Consider the following 23,379-nt stretch of genomic DNA (forward strand, 5'->3'; position numbering starts at 1 on the left):
CTGTCTTGATGGGTTCGGCATGAAGGACAATATGAAAGCTACACTTTCAAGTGTTTGGAAAATAACTTATTAGCCAAAATCTAGTTTATTTTATCAATTCTCACTTTTCTAAGTAATTAGTATGAGAATGCCAATAAGTTGAAAATAAAAAGAATTACTTTGATTAGTTTATTGATATCAGTTTATTGCATTATCGTTTTAAAAGTATAATTGTTGGAACACATGTACATGTTCATTATCACAATTCGTTTGTGAACAAAAAATAATGTATGTTCACAAACAATAATCAAACAAACAACACAACTATATATATATATATATTTGTTTATAAGCCGAACTCTAAAATTTATTCATTTATGTTTGTTTACCTTAATAAACGAACATAAATGAACATTACCGAACATGAACACGAGTAAGTTCTGTTCCCTGAATAGATGGTACATATGCATGCGGCGGCAGGCATCAAAACTCACAACCCTTTAAAATTTTGTGGCCCGCAGACCGCAGTAACTTTCTTCTTTTTCATGTTTCAGCAAAAGGGAAACACGTACACAAGTATTTACAAGACAGCATGAAATGAAATGAAATTTTACAATTAACCAAATCCATGCTTGTTTGTTTGTTTGTTTTGTCAGTCATGCATGTGTAGTACGTGTTGAAGAACAAAGTTACTCTTCCTCCGATCTATCCACCCTGTTTTCTGTTGTGTGTTTCTCTGAAATGTGTTAAACAAAGCTAGCTGTACAGCCCCCCTGCGAATCATCATCAACTTTTTTTTTTTTCTTTTCTTTTCTTTCTTTCTTTCTGCTTCTGCATATGAGAGAGAGAGAGCCTAAACTAAGCCCCCTCTGCACCATTTCCATTATTTGCACCCAAATATCTTCCTCCATCAATCTGTTGCCCCTTGTGCTTCACCGCCTTTGCAGATATTTCTTTCCAGCTCCTGTATCCACTGCAGCAGCTGCTGCTATTGCTATACTCTGCCTTCTTCAGCAGTTGGGACGATCTCACTATCGATAACTTCATTCTTCCAGTAGACCCTTGATATATGTTGCTTATATTCTTCATAAATTCATCCTCAACTGACTCTATGTCGATGAAGTTATTCCTTCCAGGTTGTAATCCCCAATAGAACACCACGTTCACCTCTGATTCATCAATGTCAATGTATTCTGTAGGGTTGGGATCACAAAAACCCTGTAATAATTCCTCCAGCTGCACCCACATAAACCAACACAACCCCCAACTCATCACTCATTTATTTCATAATAATAATGATTTGACAGAATAAACCAATAAAGATTATTATGATGAATAAAAGCCACTTTATAGTTACATCTTTTTCATTCATTTATGTCCACACAAATATACAAGCTACACGTAAACATACCTTAACCAGAAGCCAGCGGAAGCGAGACTTGACACAACCAACCCAGTTACCTAGTCCATCTTTGTCAGAAGCTGAAAGGTATATTTTGAGTAGTCGTCCGTACTTCTTTGAATAAGGAAAAGGTTCAAAGAGGATAGTCCAATCAAAAGCTGGACTCAACATGTCCTGTAACAAGAACCATTGTGCACAAGTATCCATTATTAAACAAAACAGGATATCCAGTAAGTATGCTATGCCTATGCTAGTGCAAGCACAATTGATCTTTACTATAGCAATTTATAAAAGTCTGAACTAGGAGTGAGTGTTTACTCAAGCAATGATTCATACCTTTGTCAAAACATGTCCCCTGAGAAACTCTGTTCGGATTTTCTGGAATGTACTTCTCGTAATGTTAGAATGGCAGAAATCGCATTCACTACCTGGCAACTGGATAGGCAGAAAGCCAAGCTTTTCGCTGGGAATGAATGGCCGTGTCAACCCATCGTGGAGAACTACTGGAGTTGGACAAGGCCAAAAGGCAAATGTCTTGAAAAATATAGAAACGAGGGTACTCAAGCTTGCTGTTGGATGCTTTTGACAAATGAATGCTGAAAGGACTGCTAAATGAATCCCTCCAAAAAATCCAACCAACTGAAGGTAATGCAATGCAATGTTAGACATGACCAAGACACAAAAAATGGAAAACCAGTATGATATGCAGACTGTAACAAATCAGTAAAACATGAACAAACATGGAAAGAAACAATCCTTACATTTCCATACAATCCTCGTCTCTTTGCCCATAATTTAATGCAGCGTAGCAGTGATTGGAATAGCTGTTAAACAGCAAGTTGAGAAATAAGAGATGTGAACACTTGTACCATCATGCTTGTATGTGAAAATAAACAGCAGATTCTGCTTATGGCATCCCCCAAAGCAAGATTGATTGATGCTACCAACTTATGATTGCCATAATTTTAAAATATTTTCAAGCAATCAATTTTCTGAAAGTTGAAATTAATATGCATATACAAGACAATTAAAGAATGCTTGGCTAGTATTTCAAAAGATTTTGGAACTCCATGTTCTAACACTAGATAAATGGTGGATTGATACAAACAAAATTGAATAACATATACTCAATATCATATAATTCTAAAGTTCTAAGAATCTAACATATCATGTTTGTTTGTATAATCATTTACCTCAATGTTTGGCAAAAGGTACATTATACTTCTATTAGCACGTATTCCGGATAAACTTCTCCAGCTGCTCTCATCAATATTCCTCATAAAGAATGGGTTGAAGACGTCCACATTCTGGATAACATAAATCAGTTGGCTTAGTAAAAAAACATTCAGTTGTTTATTCAGCACTATGCAACTACATTAGAGATGAAATAAAGGTCAAAGATCTTGATCAACAGAACCCCACAGCAGCAGCCATGAGAGAGATGGCATCAGAACTCACCTCTGGAATGGATACAACTTTAAGTTGAGCATATGGAAGATCAATGGGGATCCCATCAAATTTAAAACGCATTAGAGGAACTTTTGCATCCTTGATACATTGGATCTCTGATATTTCAGGTCTGCTTGCAAGTATGTTGTACAAAACAACGAAAAAATCTTCCTACAGTAGTCACAGTATAACACTAGTAAAAATTGTGGTACTGCAACATATGTGGATTGTGGACCCAAGAAAAATGATCAAAAGTAGAAAGACATACCACCATATTAGCAAAGCAAGGGACAACACACAATACATCAATGTCTGACTCTGAATTATGAACCTAAACAGAATGACACAAGTCAAAAGCAAAGAAATATCCAACCTTGTAAAAGTAAAATAAAATAAAATGATGCTGTTGTTTATCGGTGAGGCTATTGAAATTTCCAATTACAAACATCAAGAAATATACTTAAGTGGAAACAAAGTAAAATGGGACAGACTTACCCCAAGACCATACGATCCATATGTCAATATTGTAGCTGAAGCACTTCTGAGGTATCTTTTAGGGAGTTGGTGTCGATAAGCTACCCTCTTAATCCATTCCATTACTATCTGCGAGGTGTGATTGTATTTCATATGATACAAAAAAAATCATTCAGCTTACAGAAATTGAAGTCAACTTGGAATCACAATTAAAACAGAAAATTACACAACTTTAAAGAAGTGCCACTGCATTGCTGTAATATAAACAACATGACTATGACTTTGAGAAATAGCAAAAGATTACTATGTGCAGATTGTTGTTCGCAAAGAGAGGATTAAATGGGCATATTATATCCAAGAACCTTTTTTAGCTTGTGAATGGCATTTCTCCGCCTGATTTCCTCCTCTGGTGATGGCACCAAACCCTCGTTGATCATCATCTGAAACAAATTTGAAAAGAAAACAGAGAATCATAAAATGGAATGGAGGGAAATCAAGAAATAAATAAACGCGCATTTTTGCATCATACATGAAAAAGTAACCAACGAACCTGATACAGAGACAAGGACCTTTCCATCTCCATTCTGATGAACATATCAGGGCTGAATCCAAAGCCCAAAGGGGCAACTAGTTGAGGAAGCACGGGAGCAAGATTGATAGTCGCCAACCCAATTGGCTGCAGTCCAGGAATTACGCGTGGAACCGCAGGATTCCCAGCTCCAACACCAAGATCAATAGAATGCTGATTCGCAGGTTCCCCAAATTCCATACAAAACTTGAGCCAATACTCAAGGAAAATATCTTGAATCTCAACGATGGATTTCTAAAAGAAAAGGAAAAAAAAAACACAAAAAAAAAAGGAAAATCTTTTGCGATTATCTTCAAAAATAATGTTGGTAACAGTAAAAGAAGAAATGCATCAGAAATTCAAGAATTGTAACACAGTGATGGTTCTTTGTTTAACGAATTGAAACTGCGTGGAAACAGGGGAACTCCAGGGAGGAGATGGGTTGGGTTGGGTTGGGTTGGGGTTCCAAAGCTGGGGTGCCCGAAGTGACGAGGTATTTGGAATGTGGCTTGGGCGTTTTTGCTGACCACGTGTCTCCCTGCACTGCCTGCCAAGTGTATGAGCTGCGCTTTTCTTGGCACTCACCCTCTGCTCAATTCTCAAATGTTTCACATACTCATACTTACTACCCATTTTCATTACTTTAAATTATCAATTTCACAACTTTGATATATAGCATCAATAGCCTCAATTTTTTTTATAAAATTTGTGTATTTATATTATGAATTTTATAAAAATAGTATATAATGACCATCTTATTATATAAGATCAATCACCTCAAATTTTATCAAATTTGTTTGTATATATTCATTAATTCTATATAAATCGTATGTAATGTCTATCTTATTATATAAGATCAATCACTTCACTTTTATCAATTTTTTATGTATATATTCATGAATTCTATAAAAGTCGTATGTAATGTCCATCTTATTATACAATACCAATCACCTCAAATTTTATCAATTTTGTGTGTATATATTCATTAATTATGTAGAAATCGTATATAATATTGTTCATCATATTATATAAAATCAATCACCTCAAATTTTATTAAATTTGTGTGTATATATTCATGAATTATATCGTATACAATGTCCATCTTATTATATAAGATCAATCACCTCAAATTTTATCAAAATTGTGTATACTTATTCATGAATTCTATACAAATAGTATGCAATATCCATCTTATTATATACTACGTATTATATAAGATGAATCACTTCAAATACTATCAAATTTGTATGTATATACATTTTATTATATAAGATCGTAAATCACTTTGAACTTATCAAATTTTTGTGTATTTAACTATTTATTCATAAATTCTATACAAATCGCATGTGATGTCCATCTTATTATATAAGGTCAATCACATTAAATGTTAACAAATTTGAGTGTATATATTGATGATTTTTGTGCAAAATCATACATAATGTTTATCTTATTATATAAAATCAATCACTTCAAAATTAATCAAAATTGTGTATATTTATTCATGAATTGTATACAAATAGTATGTAATATCTATCTTATTATATATTATATAAATCGAATCACCTCAAATATTATTAAATTTGCATGTATATACATTTTATTATATAAGACCGTGAATCACCTCAAACTTATCAAATTTGTGTGTATTTATTCATGAATTCTATACAAATCATTTGAAATAACTATTTCAGTCTTAATAATGATCGTAAATTCTCTACATCTCGTTGTATGTTATCAACATCAAGGTTAATATGTTAGCGGATTAGTTTTCTCAAAAAAAAACAAAATGTTAGCGGATTAGTCCATCTAATTAATATTTTAAGTGGAGCGCAGCATATGGGCAAGCTAAGGTCAACCAAAATCCCTGGTGCTTAGTCCAATTCATCAAGCAACGATAAGAATGTAGCTGAGGCGGTGTGGGCCTAATGGCCTATTATAAATAAATTAAAGAGAAGTGATGTGCAACACCCACAGGTACCAAAACTGGTGTCGGTGGTACACACAGGCCGATTCACCCTCACTCCGACTGCTAAATTCCCTCCATCATTTATTTAATTATTTTAAATGATTGAAGTTGAATATATATGATATATCCCATTGTATGTATGTATGCGTGCACTTTTTTTTTTTTGAAAACTGTATGCGTGCACTTTGTTTTACATCTACTTGCAATTAAGTTGAAAACAAAGAAATAATTGCATGTTTGGCGTTAATGGAATTGGAGATGAATGCAAAATTTTAATGAGTGAAAATGTATGTATGTATTCATGCACCCAATTCAATCCCTTTCCCTTTCTTCTTCTGCTACCTGTTTTGCCTCAAATAAATTCCACATTTGAATGTATCACAAAAAGGTAATAAACGTGGTAGTACTTTTTTTTTTTTTTTTTTTGTAATGTTTTATTTGTAAAAAAAAAAAAAAGAAAAAAAAAAGTAAGAAAACAGGAAGAAGAACACACATAGATGCTAATTTCTCAACCAGCACACTCAGTACAGTAACTTATTTACAGCTCTGCTTCTATCTCTCGCTGTGAGAGTGTGAGGATATGGAGGAGTAAGAAGGAAGGGAGCAATTGTATACAGACGGAGACATCCTCCTGGCTTTAATAGCATTCTAAATTCACATATCCCTTTATTCCACACATTTTTTTTTTTTTAATTTTTCTCTCTTCCTCCATCAGATCCAATTCACATTCATCTCCCTCCCCTTCTCTTCATATATATAAATACATCATCTTGCTGCTTGTGTACTTAACATTTTGGGTGCTTTGTGGAGGAACACAAGCTCATAACCACTAATAATGTTGATCTACGGACCCCTAACACCTGGTCAGGTTAGAATGCTTGCTACTCTACACATCTATCTATCTGTAATCACTACTTGTATCTTAGATCTTGCACTCTTCTCACTCAAATTCAAACCCTAAAGCTGCTTACTTGCTTCATCTTTGCTTCCTGTTTTAATTTTCCTTGCTTAGCTTGTATGATCCATCCGGTGTTTTAATTTGTTTGACACTAGTTGCCTTGTTTTTTCAACAATTGCTTGCAGGTGTCATTTTTTCTTGGAATTATACCGTTATTTGCGGCATGGTTGTATTCCGAGTATTTGGAGTACAGGAAAAATACGGCTTCTTCCAAACTGTATGCCTACTACAACCTCTTCCTTTTCTTTTTCTACTTCTACTTCTAAGTTAAATTGAGCTATGTAAAAGATATTCCTTCTTTCTTGGTTGATATGCCTTTAGGTATCTCATATCTGGGACCTCTTCTAAACTAAACTTTAAGCTCCCATGAGTTTTAAACCACCTGGCTAGTATTCTTCTCACAATTTTCATGTGCAGGCATTCTGATATCAATTTGGTTGAGTTGGGAAATGAAGCTGTTAAAGAAGATGACAAAGCTGCTCTTTTGGAGGGAGGTGCTCTTCAGTCAGCATCTCCAAGACCTCGCACTTCATCTGTAACATCTCAACTCATCAGGTTCCATAAATGACTGCTGTTTTCTTGCTAAATATAATATTACTACTTCTCTTCACACATTCATGTCTTATCTTATGATATCACCAGGTTCTTCCTGATGGATGAAACATTCTTGCTTGAAAATCGGTTGGTTTTGAGAGCTATGTAAGTGCATTTATTTTTTCCAATTTCAAACTTCAGCTCTGAAAATCAATGTGAACTATATATTGCTTATTTTATCTTCTGTTACCAATGCGCCCTTTGCAGATCAGAGTTTGGCGCTCTTTTGTTCTATTTCTACATATCTGACCGGACAAATATCTTTAAAGAATCAACAAAGGTCTGTCAACAGCAACTTCTTCCTCCTCCTCCCATCCCCACCCCCCAAAAAGAATGAAAATAAACAACTTTCTTTTGCTTTCCTCAAGTGGATGCTAATGTATATTGAAATGTTTTTATGTGTTTGTAACCAACACTTTTTTATTTGTCTATGCAGAGTTATAATCGGGATCTTTTCCTGTTCCTCTACTTCCTGCTCATCATTGTCTCTGGAATTACTTCATTTAAGATCCACCATGATAAATCCCCTTTCTCAGGAAAATCCATAATGTATTTAAACAGGCATCAGACAGAGGAGTGGAAAGGTTGGATGCAGGTAAAATCTTTGCCATATGCATATCCATTAATTCTTCTGGTCAAGTGACATCTTTGAATGGTTGAGACAAGCCATTCTTATATCATCTAAGTTTCTTTCGGTCTTTCCTGTAAGGGATTAGAAGTTGTTGGACAAATCCATCTTGTAGGAGACTAACACTATGGTTTAAATTTTAAAAGCATGTGCAATTGTAAGATGCTTAAAATGCCATTTGACTTGCAGTTCACAAATGGGATTTAACCTGTTTCTTTTATACACACAGGTGTTGTTCCTGATGTACCACTACTTTGTTGCTTCAGAAATTTATAATGCTATAAGAATTTTTATTGCTGCTTATGTATGGATGACTGGATTCGGGAATTTCTCATATTATTATATCCGAAAAGATTTTAGCCTCGCAAGATTTTGCCAGGTACTATCTTCCTCTTGGTATCCTGAAATGATTCACAATTAAGTAACAAAATTAAAGTTTATTTGTGTTTGGACAGATGATGTGGCGGCTTAATTTCTTGGTGTTCTTTTGCTGCATTGTTCTAAACAACAGTTATGTGCTATACTACATCTGTCCGATGCATACTCTTTTCACTCTGATGGTTTATGGAGCCCTTGGTATTTTTAACAAATATAATGAAAATGGCACCGTGATTGCTATCAAGATTGTGGCTTGCTTCTTGGTTGTTATTCTGATCTGGGAAATACCTGGAATGTTTGAGCTTATTTGGAGCCCTTTCACTTTCTTTCTTGGTTGGTAGTTTATACCTTTTATTACTTACACTGCCATTGGCAATGCTGAATGTGAATATCTAAATGTCTTTGAATTACATCTTAGGATATTCCGATCCTTCAAGACCAAAACAGCCCCTATTGCATGAATGGCATTTCCGTTCTGGCCTTGACCGTTACATATGGATAATTGGAATGATATATGCATACTTCCATCCTACAGTAAGTTACAGTACAGATTTGAGATACATTACCTACCATTACAAATTTTAGGGAAAATGACACTTTTAATCTTTTTGTTGAACCGGTGGTGCAAATTTATCTTTTAGTTATTCACAATGTAGACTCAGGTTCTAGGTTTTTAACAATAGGATTTAGTCTCTAACGTTATGGTTATGTTAAAACTTAAAACCCTAATAATAAATCCGCCACTTTGCTAAGAATTTAGGGACAATCTATGCCACGAATAACTGAGGGGATAAACTTACACTAAGGTCACAACTAAAGGACTAGAAGTGTCATTTCCTCAAAATTTTAATGAATTGCTTAAATCCTGTGATTTCCTATCTCCCTACATAAAAGAATAAATAAATAAATAAACTTTTGTTTGAATTTCATACTTCAAGGTGGAGCGATGGATGGAAAAACTTGAGGAAACTGAAGGGAAGCGTCGGATATCTATCAAAACAGCTGTTACGATAACTTCACTGGCGGTAGGAGGCTATCTTATTCCAAATGTGTTAATATGTCCTTTCATGTGTTTGATGTTATAGTTTTATGAATTTCAGATTGGATACCTCTGGTTCGAGTACATATACAAGCTTCCAAAGAACACATACAATAAATATCATCCTTATACATCATGGATTCCAATAACGTATGCCTATATATACCTTGTTCAATTGCTAGTTTGTGAGTTACCCATTTTCATCTAGTGATTAATGTTCTGTGCATTCATTTGATCTATGGTTTTTTTTTTTGTTTTATCAGAGTTTTCATATGCTTACGAAATGTTACCCAGTCATTCCGCAGCTACTCATTGACACTATTAGCGTAAGTGACCTTGGAAAATTATAGAAAAGGTCATTGTGGGATTGCCATTAAAAAAATTTGTTTCGGTAGACAACTTACTTCTTTTTTTTTTTTTTTTTTTTTTTTCCTTTCGGAATTAATAGATGGCTCGGGAAGATAACTTTGGAGACTTACATCTGTCAGTTCCACATATGGTTAAGGTATTATGGATGCTCTCAAAAAACTGAAGAGTTTTCTGATATGGATTATTAATGCACTGCATGTTGATGTATGTTTCTGCAACACAATAATGCAGATCTAGTGTACCAGATGGGCAGCCTAAAAAGTTGCTGTGTTTGATCCCAGAGTATCCATTGCTGAACTTCATGCTTACAACTGTGATTTATGTAGCTGTAAGATGAGGAATTTTTTATTTTTTATTTTTTTTTGGTTTTATTAAGAAGTATAAAGCAGGGCAGAGTGCACGAATAAAGTTGGTCTTGTTACGCATTTACATTTGCAGGTTTCTTATAGGCTCTTTGAATTGACAAATACATTAAAATCGGCATTTGTACCAAGCAAAGACAACAAACGGCTGGGCTATAATGCAATTGCTGCCTTAGTAATAGGAAGTGTCATATACACATTGTCTTCTATATTCTTGAGGCTATCTCAGATAATGGTAAGTGAGTCTTTGAATAGCGTAAAATTTGATTTTTGAAAGCATTGTGTGCAAACAAAGCAGCTAACCATCATTTTCATATGCTATCATTGCTTATTATGCAGATATAATAAAAATATAAGCTGCTGCTCTGCAAAAGAATGGAAAGAGCCTAGATATCAACAACTGCTCCCTTACAGCATAATAGGCTGTTGGATACTTGCAAAAGAAAAATTATACAGTACTTGTTTGGATACATTATTATTAGTTGTCACTGCAAAAATGGTGAATTCAGGGGTGTAGTGTTATTCTTTGGTTAGGATTGTTTGTTTGTATAGTAGCAGCAAGTGATGATTCCATTTCAGAGGTTGGGTTCAGTTTTGTCATACAGTGCTGCTGCTACACATAATTGCCACTTGCCCCCAATTATAATACACACATATATACATGTACGGTACGGCTTTATGCTGCTCTGTATATATATATATATATATATTTTAAATTATAAATTTGGCTTGAATTGATGATTACAACTTTTATTCTTCTCTTTCGGCATGTCATGCATTCACAATGATGCAAAACACTAGTACTAGTTTTCGAAATGAAAAATTCTAAAAAAATAATGAGAGGTGAGGTGAGGTTTTTGCTGCAGCAGCAGCAGCAATGGCAGCTCCGAGATGGGATGGTTAGTCTGGTATTTCATCTTAAGAAAAATACTGTGTACTCGCATTTTTTACTCTTACACAAAATTTTGATGTAAACATTTGTATTGAGATAGGCATAAAAAAATTACATAACTTATCAATGCTCATCACATCACAAAGTAAGATTGTGAAGTCCATGAAATTAAACTCTTCATCCTACATACAATTTCATATTACACACACAAACCTCAGGCTAAGGGGGCTCGTGCTATCCTCGGAGTCCGAGATGAGATTGATTCTGGTTCTGGGAAATCTGCTTCCATTTTGGGCCTTAACGGAGTGTAGTCTATTCCGCTTTAAACTAAGCCCATATGCATCCCACAACCACAATTTATTTTAGCACCAACCAATAAACTAATTACAACTCACTCTCCAATCAAATTTTTGAACAACAACAGTCCGTCGTGGTGGCGGCGGCGGCGGTATCATCAGTACGTATATTTCGATATAATTAGATTCCGGTAGGTTTTGTGCCAAAGCTGTGTATAATAATTATTCAATCATTCTCTTCCTTCCATTAGCCTGTAGCCAGCTACACTTTATACTCCCTTTTGAAGGAACTAGGGAGTTGCTTATCCGAATTTTTTTTATTTTTTATCTATCATCCGAGTATAGTATTCTTTCTTTCGGCGTTGAAAATCACAAAGATTGTACTGTCTGTATCTTTTTTCTTGTAAAATGATTTTGAAACAGAAATGTCAGTTGCTCTTCAAGCTGCATAAACCTTCACTACCTTTGATCCATCAAGCAAACCCCATTTTCAATTTCGATCACCCAAATCATAAAATCCCAATAGCTTGTGAAGAATCTGAGGTTGTGAATAGGCTGAAAAATGAACTAAATGCCGGGATGGCTTTGGAGTATTTTAAATATGTTTCCAAATCCAACTCTTTCAACCATACTCTGCTAACATACCAAGTGATGGTTGAGAAACTTGGCCGCCATGGTGACATGGATGGAGTTCAGTACCTTTTGCACCAAATGTACTTAGAAGGGATTAATTGTTCCGAAGATATGTTTGTTGCTGTGATCAGTTCCTATAACAAAGCTGGGGCAGCTGAACACTCCTTAAAGATGTTTTATAGAATGCAAGACTTTGGTTGTAAACCCACAGTCAGGGTTTATAATCATCTATTAGATGCATTACTTAGTGAGAACAGGTTTAATATGATCAATCCTATATATAGTAACATGAAAAAGGATGGGATTATGCCGAATGTTTTTACATACAATATTCTTTTGAAAGCCCTGTGTAAGAATAACAGGGTGGATGGGGCTCACAAGTTGCTTGTGGAAATGTCAAACAAAGGTTGCTCTCCTGATGAGGTAAGCTATACGACAATTGTGTCTTCATTGTGTAAGTTAGGTAGAGTGAAAGAGGCCAGAGACATAGCTATGAGGTTTGGTTTCAGTATTGTTCCCGTTTACAATGCACTGGTAAATGGACTTTGCAAACAATGCAATGTCAAGGAGGCAATAAAGCTGTTGGATGAGATGATGGACAATGGTGCTACTCCTAATGTCATTACTTACACTACAATATTAAATGCTGCATCAGAGTTGGGGAATGCACCGCTCTCTCTTTCCATCTTAGCAAAAATGTTTGTCAGAGGATGTTCTCCGAATATTTACACTTTTACTACTTTGATAAAGGGAATATGTCTAGCTGAAAGGTGGGATGTAGCGCTTGATGTGTGGCATAGTATGATCAAAGAAGGTATTTTTCCTAATGTTATTGCATATAACACATTAATACGTGGTCTTTGTTTGTATGGAAATATGTATGCAGCTTTATCTATCTTCAACCAAATGGAAAGACACAGCTGTTCTCCAAATTTGACAACCTTTAGCACTCTTATAGATGGCTTTGCAAAATCTGGAGATTTGAGTGGTGCATCTGAGATATGGAACAAGATGATAACTCTTGGTTGCCGTCCAAATGTTGTGGCATATACATGTATGGTGAATGTGCTGTGTAAAAATTTCATGTTTGAAGATGCTTATATAATTATTGAAAATATGATGGCTGATAATTGCCCCCCAAACACAGTTACATTTAATACACTTGTGAAAGGTTTATGTGCAAGTGGTAGAGTTGATTGGGCAATGGTGGTCTTTAATCAAATGGAGAAATTTGGGTGTTCACATGATGCGACCACATATAAGGAGCTATTGAATGGGTTGTTCAAAATTAACAGCCTTACCCTTGGATTGGAGCTTGTAGTGGAGATGGAGGAAAAAGGAATCCACCTTGATCTGGTGGCATACAATACTATAGCATGTGGTTTTTGTCGCATTGGGATGCCTGAGGAAGCTCCAAAAGTTGTTGCAAAGATGCTGATAAGGGGAATTGAGCCTGATGTCTTCACATTCAACACACTAATAAATGCCTACTGTAAGGGTGGTAATGTCAAGCTTGCCTATCAGCTTCTGGATGTAATGAGTGCAGAAGGATGGAACCCAGATTTAGTTTCATATACTAGTCTTATAGCTGGGTTCTCTGAATTGTATGATTTCGAAACAGCTATCAGTTGTGTTTACAGAATGATAGATGAAGGAATCCCCCCAAACACATCCACATGGAACATTCTAGTCCGTGCTTTGGTTAGCAAGATTGGGTACGTTGATGCAGTAGGATATTTAGATATTATCTTGGTAAGTAGAGCAAGAAGTTAAAAGTTTGAACTGCAGCCGCCTTGATATTGAACCACTGACAGTGAATATGCATTGTTGTGGCTCTAATGCTGCAACAACGTACAAACTTTGAAAAGATTTCATTATAAAGAATGCAGGTCCAAATCCTTCATTGCTTTGAGTGCTTTATGTTGCTTGCTTTGGGCCGCCTACTATTGGAAAGAATTACTCATAAGGTATGGTATATTAATCTGTTATCTGCTGTGCGGTGATTTTTTCCTTTTTGTTTGAATTAGAATCCATTTTAACTTCATCTGTCAATGAATTTTTTAGTGAGGAGGGAGAATCTAGAGATTGAAGGGGATGATTTGCTAAAACTTAAAAGGTTGTTGCCCTCTGTTGTGCTGATTGAGCAAATACAGTAACAAACTAACAACTAGTTGCTGCCTGACGGAAGTATGGTGAAGATCCTGCTGAATGTTGTATGTAATTCATGAGATGGAGTGATTGGAAGTGGCGGGTGGGTTACCTTTAGATGATCTCATTAGTCTGCAATGTACATGAAGAGAAGAGAAGAGAGCATGAATATTGTTGTTTTGTTTTGATACGATGATGAGCATGCATGGTAATTGGTATGGTATGATATGCGGAAAACAAATTTCAGATGGTGTTATAATTGAGCAGCAAAAATGGAGATGGAGTCTGATTTCTTGTACTCTGATCTGAGGAAGATGAGATAAACATGTGTATGTTTGTAAAGGCAATATAGATAGATAGATAGATAGATACAATGGTCATGTTTCCTTCTGTTGTACTGTTGGCAATTGGTACTTTGCATCTGACATTGTAGAGCCAAATAGTTTTAAGCCTGCCTGAGCTATGGGCTTCTTGAGCAGGAGCTTAAAAGAACAGAAGATTTAAAGTTAAGGAAGAACACACAGCTAAAGAAGAAAGAATCATAATGTCAAGATCTTAACTCCAATGTTAATGGTAATGGTAATGGTAATGGATTGGACAATACATTCAAAGTGTACACAAATTCGCCTAATTTCACCACTCGCAGCATATTTCTTCCCAAAATAAAGCAGCAACCATAAGATAAGCGGAGCTAAGCTACTACATACTTAGAATAATAGAAGATTATAGATACAACAACCTACACTTGCATTTTCCTTCTCTCTGGCCTTGGAATAGTTGGGGGCTTATTATCTCTATGTTTCCTGTTATCATCTTCTTCTTCTTCTTCATCATCCACATAAATAACACCATCATCATCATCATCATACATTTCTAGCTCAGCCTCAACCTCATCATCATCCCATTCATCTTCATCATCATAATCCATGTCGTCCTCCTCCTCCTCCTCATCATCATCATCATCATCATCATCATCACCAGCACACAGTGAATGGTATTCAGGAGGAGGAGGACAATCCTCTGTTTCTGCCTTGTCTTTCTTCATGACAAGATGTCGAATGACTCTCTCATCTTTGTCAAGCAAGTTCTTGAAATCATTAATCCATTTGGCTTCCATTTCAAAATTCATCAAAATATAGTGAGCATTGCTTGCTTTTTGTATCTTGTAGGCCAATCTTCGCATACCCCAGTCACTGAATCTCCATACCTTTCCTTTCTTCTCCTCCAAAAATTCTGCAACAATATTAAAGTAAGTGCATCCATCCTTAAGAACAACAAACCAACATTTCAAAAGGACAGACTACATTTTTTTTTTGTGGAGAGAGAGGCAGGAATGAGCACAACACCATGTAAGATGAGGAGGAATCTATGAATAAAAGTCCCATCCTAATTTTCTATTAGTGCCAACATGTATCATTCCTAATACTATTAAAGAAGCAGTACACACCTCGAACCATCATATTCACACTCTCTACCTCTTCCTTGTGATCTTCGTGAATCAAGTATACAACCTCGTAGTGCCGCACTGCATAAGAAACACATTCACTATTACGAAACAAAATAGGCTGAAGTTCATGATTGAGTGAAAACAGTTTCTATTAGAATGGCTTACTTCTTTCCACATTCAAATCGCTCTCCAGCCGAAGATTTAAAGATTCAAAAAGTGCTCCTGCAAGCAAATGAAACAATCTCAACCACAACAGGGAATCCACTCACTTATCAACAATAAACAAAACAGTCACTTACGTTCTTCAGCATCTGCAAACTCGGGCAGAAGCCTACCATCTTCTTTAACCGTCGCCTGTTAAAAGTGATAATCATTTATATACCCCCCAAAATAAAAACCAATTTATAATCCACAAAGAAAAGGGGATGAATTTATATCCTCCAACAAATCTGGTATATGCACGGCTATCAGTAGAATAGGAGGAGAATAGCTTTATAATTTACCTCTTTAAGGAGGATAGCTTCAGGAAAAGGACCAGTGGCTTCGTCTGGTCTTGGAACGAAGCTGTGGGTGTCGGCCTTCTTCTTCTTATTTGCAGCCGCTATCAGGGAGGAGAATCTCAACTTTCTAGAGTAAAATGGAAGAGACAAAGAAGAAGGATGAAGATTCACTTTTGCTGAATTGGAATTGGAATGAAAGTTTCGATTTTGAGGATACCCATCACAAGAAGCGGCTATCAATTTCCCAACTTCTGGAGCAGCGGTGAGGAGAAATGACTCCATTTTACAAGCTCAAAACTTCTCAATCAGAGGAGAAGATAGGGAGGGAGGTTTTAGCGGGGGATAAGTCGATAAGGGCATAAGGGGGTCGCCTCTGTAGTTTTGAACAATATGAGGAGTTTATAAGTAATTTCATACCACTTTTTCCCCATAAATAGTATTTCAAAAATATATATAGTATTTAAAATATAATTCCTAATTTTTTATTTTATTATTTAAAATAAAAATTATAATTAAGTTAAAATTATGAATTATAGAAAAGCAAATAAAAGGGAAAATGGTCAAATAGGCCCTCGAACATTTCATAAGAAGTCAATTAGGTCCACGAACTTTTAAAACGTGCAATTAGACCCTCAAACATGTCAAAATAAGGCAATGAAGCCTATAAACAGGTAATTGACCTGTTATTACCGGTCATTTGGATTTTTCGGCGACCGGCCACACTTTCCGGCCACCGACGACACAGTCATCTGGTGGCCTTCTTCACGGAGAAGGCGGCCATTCGCCGGAGACGGCGACAGGCGACGATTCGGTCATCGCCGGTCGCCGGAAAGTGTCGTCGGTGGCCGGAAAGTGTCGCCGATCGCCGGAAAATCCAAATGACCGGTAATAACAGGTCAATTACCTGTTCGTGGGCTTCATTGCCTTATTTTGACATGTTTGAGGATCTAATTGCACGTTTTAAAAGTTCGTGGACCTAATTGACTTCTTATGAAATGTTCGAGGGCCTATTTGACCCTTTTTCCCAAATAAAATAATAGATGATGTGTAAGACTATCCTTATCTCAACAAGTTAACCCCTTTTAAGTTGATGTAATGATGTGGAAGGTAATGTGAATTTTTGTTTTCTTTTTTGTTAGCTTATGTGGCTTGCAAGCTTGCTGTAATAGCAAGTTTGCAATTGATTTTTATTTTTTATTTTAAATGCAAGTAAGATTGCTTTTGAAAAATGATAGAGTATTGTAAGGATGTAGAGAAAATAGTAGAGAACTTACAAATTTGATGATGTGAAAGTGAAAGAGTATTACAAGAATAATGATAGTCTAAGAATTTGAATGAGTTAAGGCCCAAAAAAAATGAGGAAAAAAAAAAAGAAGGGTCGAAAAGAAAATAGGAAAGGAGATTATAATCTGATTTGGAGCCACAATTTGGATGGAAAAAGGAAGAACCATTGTGAATGCACTATGTACTAACTTCACATCTACTTTAAATTATATATATTTGTTGTCCCTATAAAATAATGAAATAACCAACTTCACTACGTTTTGCCTTATAATGAACAAAAGATAAGGATAAAGCGATAAAATGTAGAGTCAAAACCTAATTCTTTCGACAAAAAACAGTGCTTGTAATACTTTGATGAACTTGAAAGCTATAGTATGGGTATAGTCTATATTGACCAAAAAGCTCGGTCAGCGCAAGAGTTCATCCAAAATCACGTCATTCGCCATCACCATCATTCATAGCTCCATTTTTTTTTTTTTTATAAATATCAAAAGTATACCCTGTGAATGTGATCGTATCTCAATTTATCATTGATCATCACATTTTGTGGAACAACCCTTTGAAAGAGACTCGCAATAATAATGCCTCAAAAAGTGAAACTAGAAAATTTAACCTGCCTGCCTGCCTCACCTGCGCAACCATAATCAACTCCAGAAAGAAACATTTACAGAGGCAATTCACTATTCAGCTATCCGTTGCTTCGTGCAGTCATGGTCTCCGGTATATTCAGTTGTTAAATGTTAAATTCTCTCAGCTTTCACTTTCCTAAACAATAGGGTGACTGCTTACCATTGTTTTTTCCCTTTCTTCTTTTTCTTGTTTCCACTGCCACCACTACCTTTGCAGCTGTTTCCACTCTCAGTACCTGGAGATTGTGATGTACTACTGCCACTGCCAGTAAAACTATTAAACACACCTGCTTGTACAGCATTCTGTAGCCACTCAACAAATTCCTCTTCTGTCATCGTCTCTTCCAAATTTGGATTTGGCATCCCACCTCTATGCCCTGAGGAGCTACCTCTTTTCCCATTGCTACTCTTTAACGTCATATTTGTGTTTACATGGAAACTTGGCTTGTGACTGTTAGCAGGACATCTCATTCCCTGTAACCAGTATATATATACACACACACACATAATGCCCCAAGTGAGGTTCTGATGTCAAAAACTACCATTAACAAACCAAGTTAAAATACATATACATACAATATAATTACAAGGAACGAAAAACCTACCTGGCAAGTATACCACTCAGTTGCATCATATATCTTGTTATCAGCACAAACATATGCAGAAGGAGTGTCTACCTACTCATCAACGCAGGTTGAAACTAGATCAAACTCAGTACCAGTTTACTATAGATATACAAGGTTTTCCATCTTCATATGATGTGTACCTTCAGCAGTAGTCCAAAAAAGAAGGGCTGTGAGGTCTGTTCAACCCATCCATCTCCATCTTTAGCCTGGTGGAAATCTTTGCATTCCTTTAAAGATACAAAAACAGAAAAAAGTAAGAATCCTTAATGATTAGAATTGAGTTCTAATATTTATTTCTGTTTTGGTTGTGCAAATTCGAGGGGATGTGCATATTTAAAACTATACGGAAAAAGGAAAACACCTGACACCATCTTGCTTTGTGTTTTACTCTGTCAGTGCAAATCCAGAGATGGAACTTGCCACACTTCTTGCAGGTAATCCGTTTAGACTCTCCAAGAGGATCCTCACCAACAGCTTCTGAATGACCAAATCTGTGGCCTCTATTCTGTAGTTGTAACACAAAGGTTGAGCATAGAAACGAAAAGTTTATAGTAAACCCTATAATAGTACTTGAGTCAGCACAGCAAAGATCCATTGCTTTCAAATAAAAGAGTATTGCATGAACCAAGTCTTTATGGATAACCATACACCTATCACAAGCTTATTCTTTATGAGAACCAAAAAAATCAATACACAATATAGCTATATTTAGGCGAGTGTATAACACTGAAATAAGGTTTTAACTGAAAAAAGCCTATTTGAATGTTTAATATAAAATAAATCAGCTTGTTAAACCTTTTGAGAAGTATTTTGGAAGCTACGGATGTAATTTATCAGTTCTTCTCTCCTCAACTCATCATCGTATGTTTTTCGCTTGAAAGAATCAAGTAAAACCTGAAAAAGAATATAAACAAGTTATAACCAAAGCATGGGAATAGCAAAAGAATAATAGAAAACCAAAATTGGAATGCAATTTGTACCTCATATGCATTTTGGAGTTTCTTGAAAGCCTCTGCAGCCCTTTCATTTCCCATATTCTTATCAGGATGGACCAGCATTGCCTGAATGCAAAAATAAGTTTAACTGATTGGCAAAACCCACATTTTTGTTTTCCCTTTCTCTTTGGCAAGGAACAAAAATTATCATGGCTAATCACTTGGGGGCAGTCAGTGAGTGGAGACAAAAGCCAATGTAACTTCATACAGTAGAGAACAATAGTGAATTTTGCTTTATCTTCAAAAAAAGTGAGCTGATGAAATTTAGTTAATGCTTGCCTTTTTTCTGTACTCCCGCTTGAGAATAGAAACATCCACATTCTGAAATCGGGATAAACCCAATGCTGAATAGTGATCTGCACAGTTCAACAATCTGATAACTTCATTTTCAGATGTCATTTCCGAGTCAGATCCACTGGTTGAAGGTATTCCTGCACTATGATCAGCAGGTAGTCCACCACCAACATCAGCAGACACTCCAGCTGTTTGTTCTGGAAAGCTGTCGGGTCTTCCTTGCTCATTTAAATTATTCTTCAAGAAGAATATCAGAACATCACTTGAAATGAATGACAAGTTTAAACCTAAGAGTAAACCAAGCCATCCAACATATGTCCGTCCACAATAGACAGAATACAAGGTCATAATGAACACTGCAATGCGCTCATGGCTCAATCTGAAGAGAACCCCTGAATTATGAAAATTGAAATTCTTAACCGGGCAAAAAGAAGAGATGAAAATGCTTATAAACAAATGTCGAAGGATCACCTCCACACAAGATGACAGGGATTGCTATAAAAAACCTTCCATAGATCCACAAGAAAGCAAGACCAATAATGGATAATGCCAGAATTGCAATAACGAAGCCAGAAAGAAGTCCAATTACAGAAACTGCTGCCTGAATGAGAATAAGAACCCATTAACATAAGAAAAATATGAACAATCAAGAAGCCAGTATTAGTTGAGTAAACACAATATAGATGCAGTTCACACAAACTAATTATTGGATATATAGAAAAGTAACTAAAACATCATGGACCATGGTGCATTAAGTCACTCATTGAAATGCCTTCAGTAATAGAAATACATACAAAATGGGAACCACATTAGATGAAGCAAAAATAAAGGTGAAAATATTAATGAGGTGAAACTCAAATCTAGATTGATTCTAAGCAGCATAACTGAACATTCAATATCAATGAGGTGTAATTCAAATCTAGATTACTTCTAAGCACAATGTCATCTCTTGATCCCAAGAGGAAAAGGAAGGGTTCTTACCAGAATCAATAGAAACTTTAATTTGCTCACTGCAATCAAAGAAAGAACACCCCACCACACGATTGAAAATAGTGAAGCTGTCCCCATGCATAGAAAGGAGCCCATGCCTCTAAGACTGCAGTCCAACCAAACCATTGATAGCAGAAGCAGTATATTGCCAAAATGCATAATCCATTTTAAGGCAACAGGATATGCTTGTTCAACCTTCTTTCGAGCATACTCACTAGCATTTGATATAATGCTCTTGATATGTCTAAGCAATGGCTTCCTCCTCTCTAGCCATTCAATACATGACCTTGACAAAGACAACGCTAAGGTCCCCAAATACCTAAAAACAACTTTAATGGAATGCTCAGCATTTTGTCGAGTAGTACACAATCCTTCTACTGAGGAACTAGATCTGCTATTTGGATCCTCAGAGCCATGATTATTGCAGGGAGGTGTTTCTTTCCCTTCTCTTAACTCAAGATCTTCTGTTGTATGTGGATGATTATCATGCTTTCCTGCATAACTGCTAGCAGGTTCTGCGTGCTCGGTCACTGTTGAGGCAACCACATCTTGCTTCTCCTTTTTTAGTGACTTTCTATATTTGTGTTTGCTTTTCATCTTTTCTTCAGGTTGAGGGGTACTATTCAGTTCCTGAGTTAAAGACACACTTGGTAGATTACCATTTAAAAGCTCTTCTCCAGTAATGACATCTGTCTCACTCGCAATACTCCTTTCTCTTTTATCTGGAAATCCAGAAACAGAATCTGAAAATCCTTTTCTAGAGTTTGCTAAATGATTATTAAACCCTTGCTTTTGTTGGTTTCCTTTACGAGCCATGAGTCATCTGTTATCAGTAAATATTTGGGCATGGAATCATTTCAATTTATTCACAGTGATGTCATTTGATTACACACCTGTTGCCATAACAAAAACCCAAATATTAATGTATGCAAATCATTTCCTAACTGCAGCTTAAACTCAAATATGATCTTGTTTTGCTGCTTACAATGATTTTGAATATGCAACACTCACCGCTTAAAACGCAGAGCATGCATTTTAATACGACAAAATTAGTAATAATTGCAATTACAAGTAAAAGTTCAATTATAAAATTTTGGCAACGCTTCAAAATTCAACTAATAATCTAGACAAACAGACGAAACAGTATGCATATCCAAACATACAGACAGACAGATAACAACGATGGCAGCATACGTGTTGCTGAAAGCCCCAAAGAATTGATTAGAGTCGGATTCCTATTAAAGGTATGCTAGAGTTCGTTGTTCAGCTCAGAACCCTAACTTTTCATAATTCTCTTGATAAAACGAGGGAATCTCAGGACAATAACAGTAGATACATGTGTGTGTGTGTGAAGAGAGAGATAGAGATGGCGCTTACAGTAAATTCCAGGAAGACGATGAGCAGAATCGTAGAGCGAAGTGGAATAAAGACTATTTTGAATATTATTTATATTTTGTTAAATTTTTAGAAAAACAAACACATGATACGAATGAAGTAAAACGCGGATGCGGTGTAGATAGGCGGGCGTTACTCTCAACGGGTTTTCTTCTCTCTGCGTAGGTGGGCTTCGGGTTTGGCCCACAGGCCACAACTGCAATCATGATTGCATGGACCATGGTCCACACAACTCCAAAAATTAAAAGTACATTATTTTTGTACTGAATGTACATTATTTTTATATTGTAGGTACATTATTTTAGGGTACATTATTTTTGTACTGAAGGTACATTATTTTATATATACTGTCAAATAATGTACCTACAGTACAAAAATAATGTACCTTTAATATAAAAATAATGTACTTTTTATTTTTGGTCCACACAGTTGTGTGGACCATGGTCCATGCAATAATTTGCCCCACACCAGCCACTTCTCACTCGCATCCACATATCACTTTTATTTTTCTTTTGTGCTACTCTTACCTTTAGTACGTAAGTACGTTCAAATAAACACACACATATAATTAATACGGACATTAAAGTTTGATGTCGCGCCGGAGTTATTTTATTACACATTTTGGAGGTTAGCTATATCATTTTCTGTGTTTGACATTGTTGATTTCACGGTCACAGCATAGCTGGACGGATGGTCAACACAACTGTAAAAACAAATCTAAAAGATATTAAGATGACAAAGTGACACTATTATTGTAAGATAATCAAGAATCCAACTCTTTTCAATGTGTCACAAAGGAGAATTTATACAAGATTTACATGCTTCGAAAAAGAAAAGAGTTAACAAATTTGATCGTGTGGAAAAAATGTTGTAGTGGATGGTTCCCCTCACTATGATGTTAAAAATAATAAATAAATAAATAAGACACAAAAACTAATACGTAGTAGTATTCTTCCCACCACATAAAACGTAACATTCCAGCAAGTGAGCGTCTAGTTGTACTAGCGCACATATATATTGCATTCACTTTTTTTTTTTTTTTTTTTTTTTGAGAAAAAAGACTTAATTTATTGAATCCGATAAA

The 23,379-nt window shown here is 35.8% G+C and overlaps 5 protein-coding genes across 8 annotated transcripts; 2 read left to right on the plus strand and 3 right to left on the minus strand.

Annotated features, from left to right (window-relative positions):
* Window positions 1-373: 373 nt before the first annotated feature.
* LOC116016199 (nuclear poly(A) polymerase 3) lies at window positions 374-4,442 on the minus strand. The gene is made up of 10 exons (XM_031256362.1): window positions 3,855-4,442; window positions 3,667-3,744; window positions 3,326-3,433; window positions 3,099-3,161; window positions 2,840-3,001; window positions 2,575-2,688; window positions 2,143-2,205; window positions 1,718-2,020; window positions 1,391-1,555; window positions 374-1,215 (listed from the first exon to the last, which is right to left on the minus strand). Exons 1-10 carry the CDS (start codon window positions 4,071-4,073, stop codon window positions 838-840), a joined length of 1,653 nt encoding a protein of 550 aa, XP_031112222.1. The 5' UTR covers window positions 4,074-4,442; the 3' UTR covers window positions 374-837.
* A 1,875-nt stretch (window positions 4,443-6,317) lies between these two features.
* On the plus strand, window positions 6,318-10,843 carry LOC116016209 (protein REDUCED WALL ACETYLATION 2). Its single transcript, XM_031256371.1, has 16 exons — window positions 6,318-6,706; window positions 6,922-7,013; window positions 7,214-7,351; window positions 7,439-7,495; window positions 7,598-7,670; window positions 7,827-7,985; window positions 8,248-8,397; window positions 8,474-8,729; window positions 8,815-8,930; window positions 9,335-9,421; window positions 9,497-9,585; window positions 9,699-9,761; window positions 9,884-9,940; window positions 10,036-10,132; window positions 10,243-10,401; window positions 10,506-10,843. The coding sequence occupies exons 1-16, from the start codon at window positions 6,674-6,676 to the stop codon at window positions 10,509-10,511; spliced, it is 1,632 nt and encodes a 543-aa protein (XP_031112231.1). The 5' UTR covers window positions 6,318-6,673; the 3' UTR covers window positions 10,512-10,843.
* Window positions 10,844-11,400: 557 nt separating this feature from the next.
* LOC116016146 (pentatricopeptide repeat-containing protein At3g48810) lies at window positions 11,401-14,555 on the plus strand. 2 transcript variants are annotated; one of them, XM_031256316.1, is made up of 3 exons: window positions 11,401-12,801; window positions 12,946-13,954; window positions 14,052-14,555. In XM_031256316.1, the coding sequence occupies exons 1-2, from the start codon at window positions 11,763-11,765 to the stop codon at window positions 13,758-13,760; spliced, it is 1,854 nt and encodes a 617-aa protein (XP_031112176.1). In that variant the 5' UTR covers window positions 11,401-11,762; the 3' UTR covers window positions 13,761-13,954; window positions 14,052-14,555. The 2 variants fall into 2 exon arrangements, with proteins under 2 accessions (XP_031112176.1, XP_031112172.1); XM_031256312.1 differs by having other exon boundaries at window positions 11,402-13,954.
* Window positions 14,556-14,677: 122 nt separating this feature from the next.
* Window positions 14,678-16,383, minus strand: LOC116016277 (prostatic spermine-binding protein). Of its 2 annotated transcripts, XM_031256472.1 has the most exons (6): window positions 16,300-16,379; window positions 16,086-16,209; window positions 15,882-15,936; window positions 15,748-15,804; window positions 15,583-15,660; window positions 14,678-15,368 (listed from the first exon to the last, which is right to left on the minus strand). In XM_031256472.1, the coding sequence occupies exons 1-6, from the start codon at window positions 16,362-16,364 to the stop codon at window positions 14,875-14,877; spliced, it is 873 nt and encodes a 290-aa protein (XP_031112332.1). In that variant the 5' UTR covers window positions 16,365-16,379; the 3' UTR covers window positions 14,678-14,874. The 2 variants fall into 2 exon arrangements, with proteins under 2 accessions (XP_031112332.1, XP_031112324.1); XM_031256464.1 differs by having other exon boundaries at window positions 16,086-16,383.
* Window positions 16,384-17,508: 1,125 nt separating this feature from the next.
* On the minus strand, window positions 17,509-22,395 carry LOC116016125. 2 transcript variants are annotated; one of them, XM_031256290.1, is made up of 10 exons: window positions 22,278-22,395; window positions 20,892-21,793; window positions 20,382-20,511; window positions 19,896-20,302; window positions 19,602-19,682; window positions 19,417-19,515; window positions 18,983-19,126; window positions 18,762-18,848; window positions 18,601-18,672; window positions 17,509-18,469 (listed from the first exon to the last, which is right to left on the minus strand). In XM_031256290.1, exons 2-10 carry the CDS (start codon window positions 21,714-21,716, stop codon window positions 18,152-18,154), a joined length of 2,163 nt encoding a protein of 720 aa, XP_031112150.1. In that variant the 5' UTR covers window positions 21,717-21,793; window positions 22,278-22,395; the 3' UTR covers window positions 17,509-18,151. The 2 variants fall into 2 exon arrangements, with proteins under 2 accessions (XP_031112150.1, XP_031112154.1); XM_031256294.1 differs by lacking the exon at window positions 22,278-22,395 and adding an exon at window positions 22,095-22,232.
* Between the last annotated feature and the right edge of the window lie 984 nt (window positions 22,396-23,379).

Source organism: Ipomoea triloba, chromosome 1 (genome assembly GCF_003576645.1).
Source record: "Ipomoea triloba cultivar NCNSP0323 chromosome 1, ASM357664v1".
Taxonomy (NCBI): domain Eukaryota; kingdom Viridiplantae; phylum Streptophyta; class Magnoliopsida; order Solanales; family Convolvulaceae; genus Ipomoea; species Ipomoea triloba.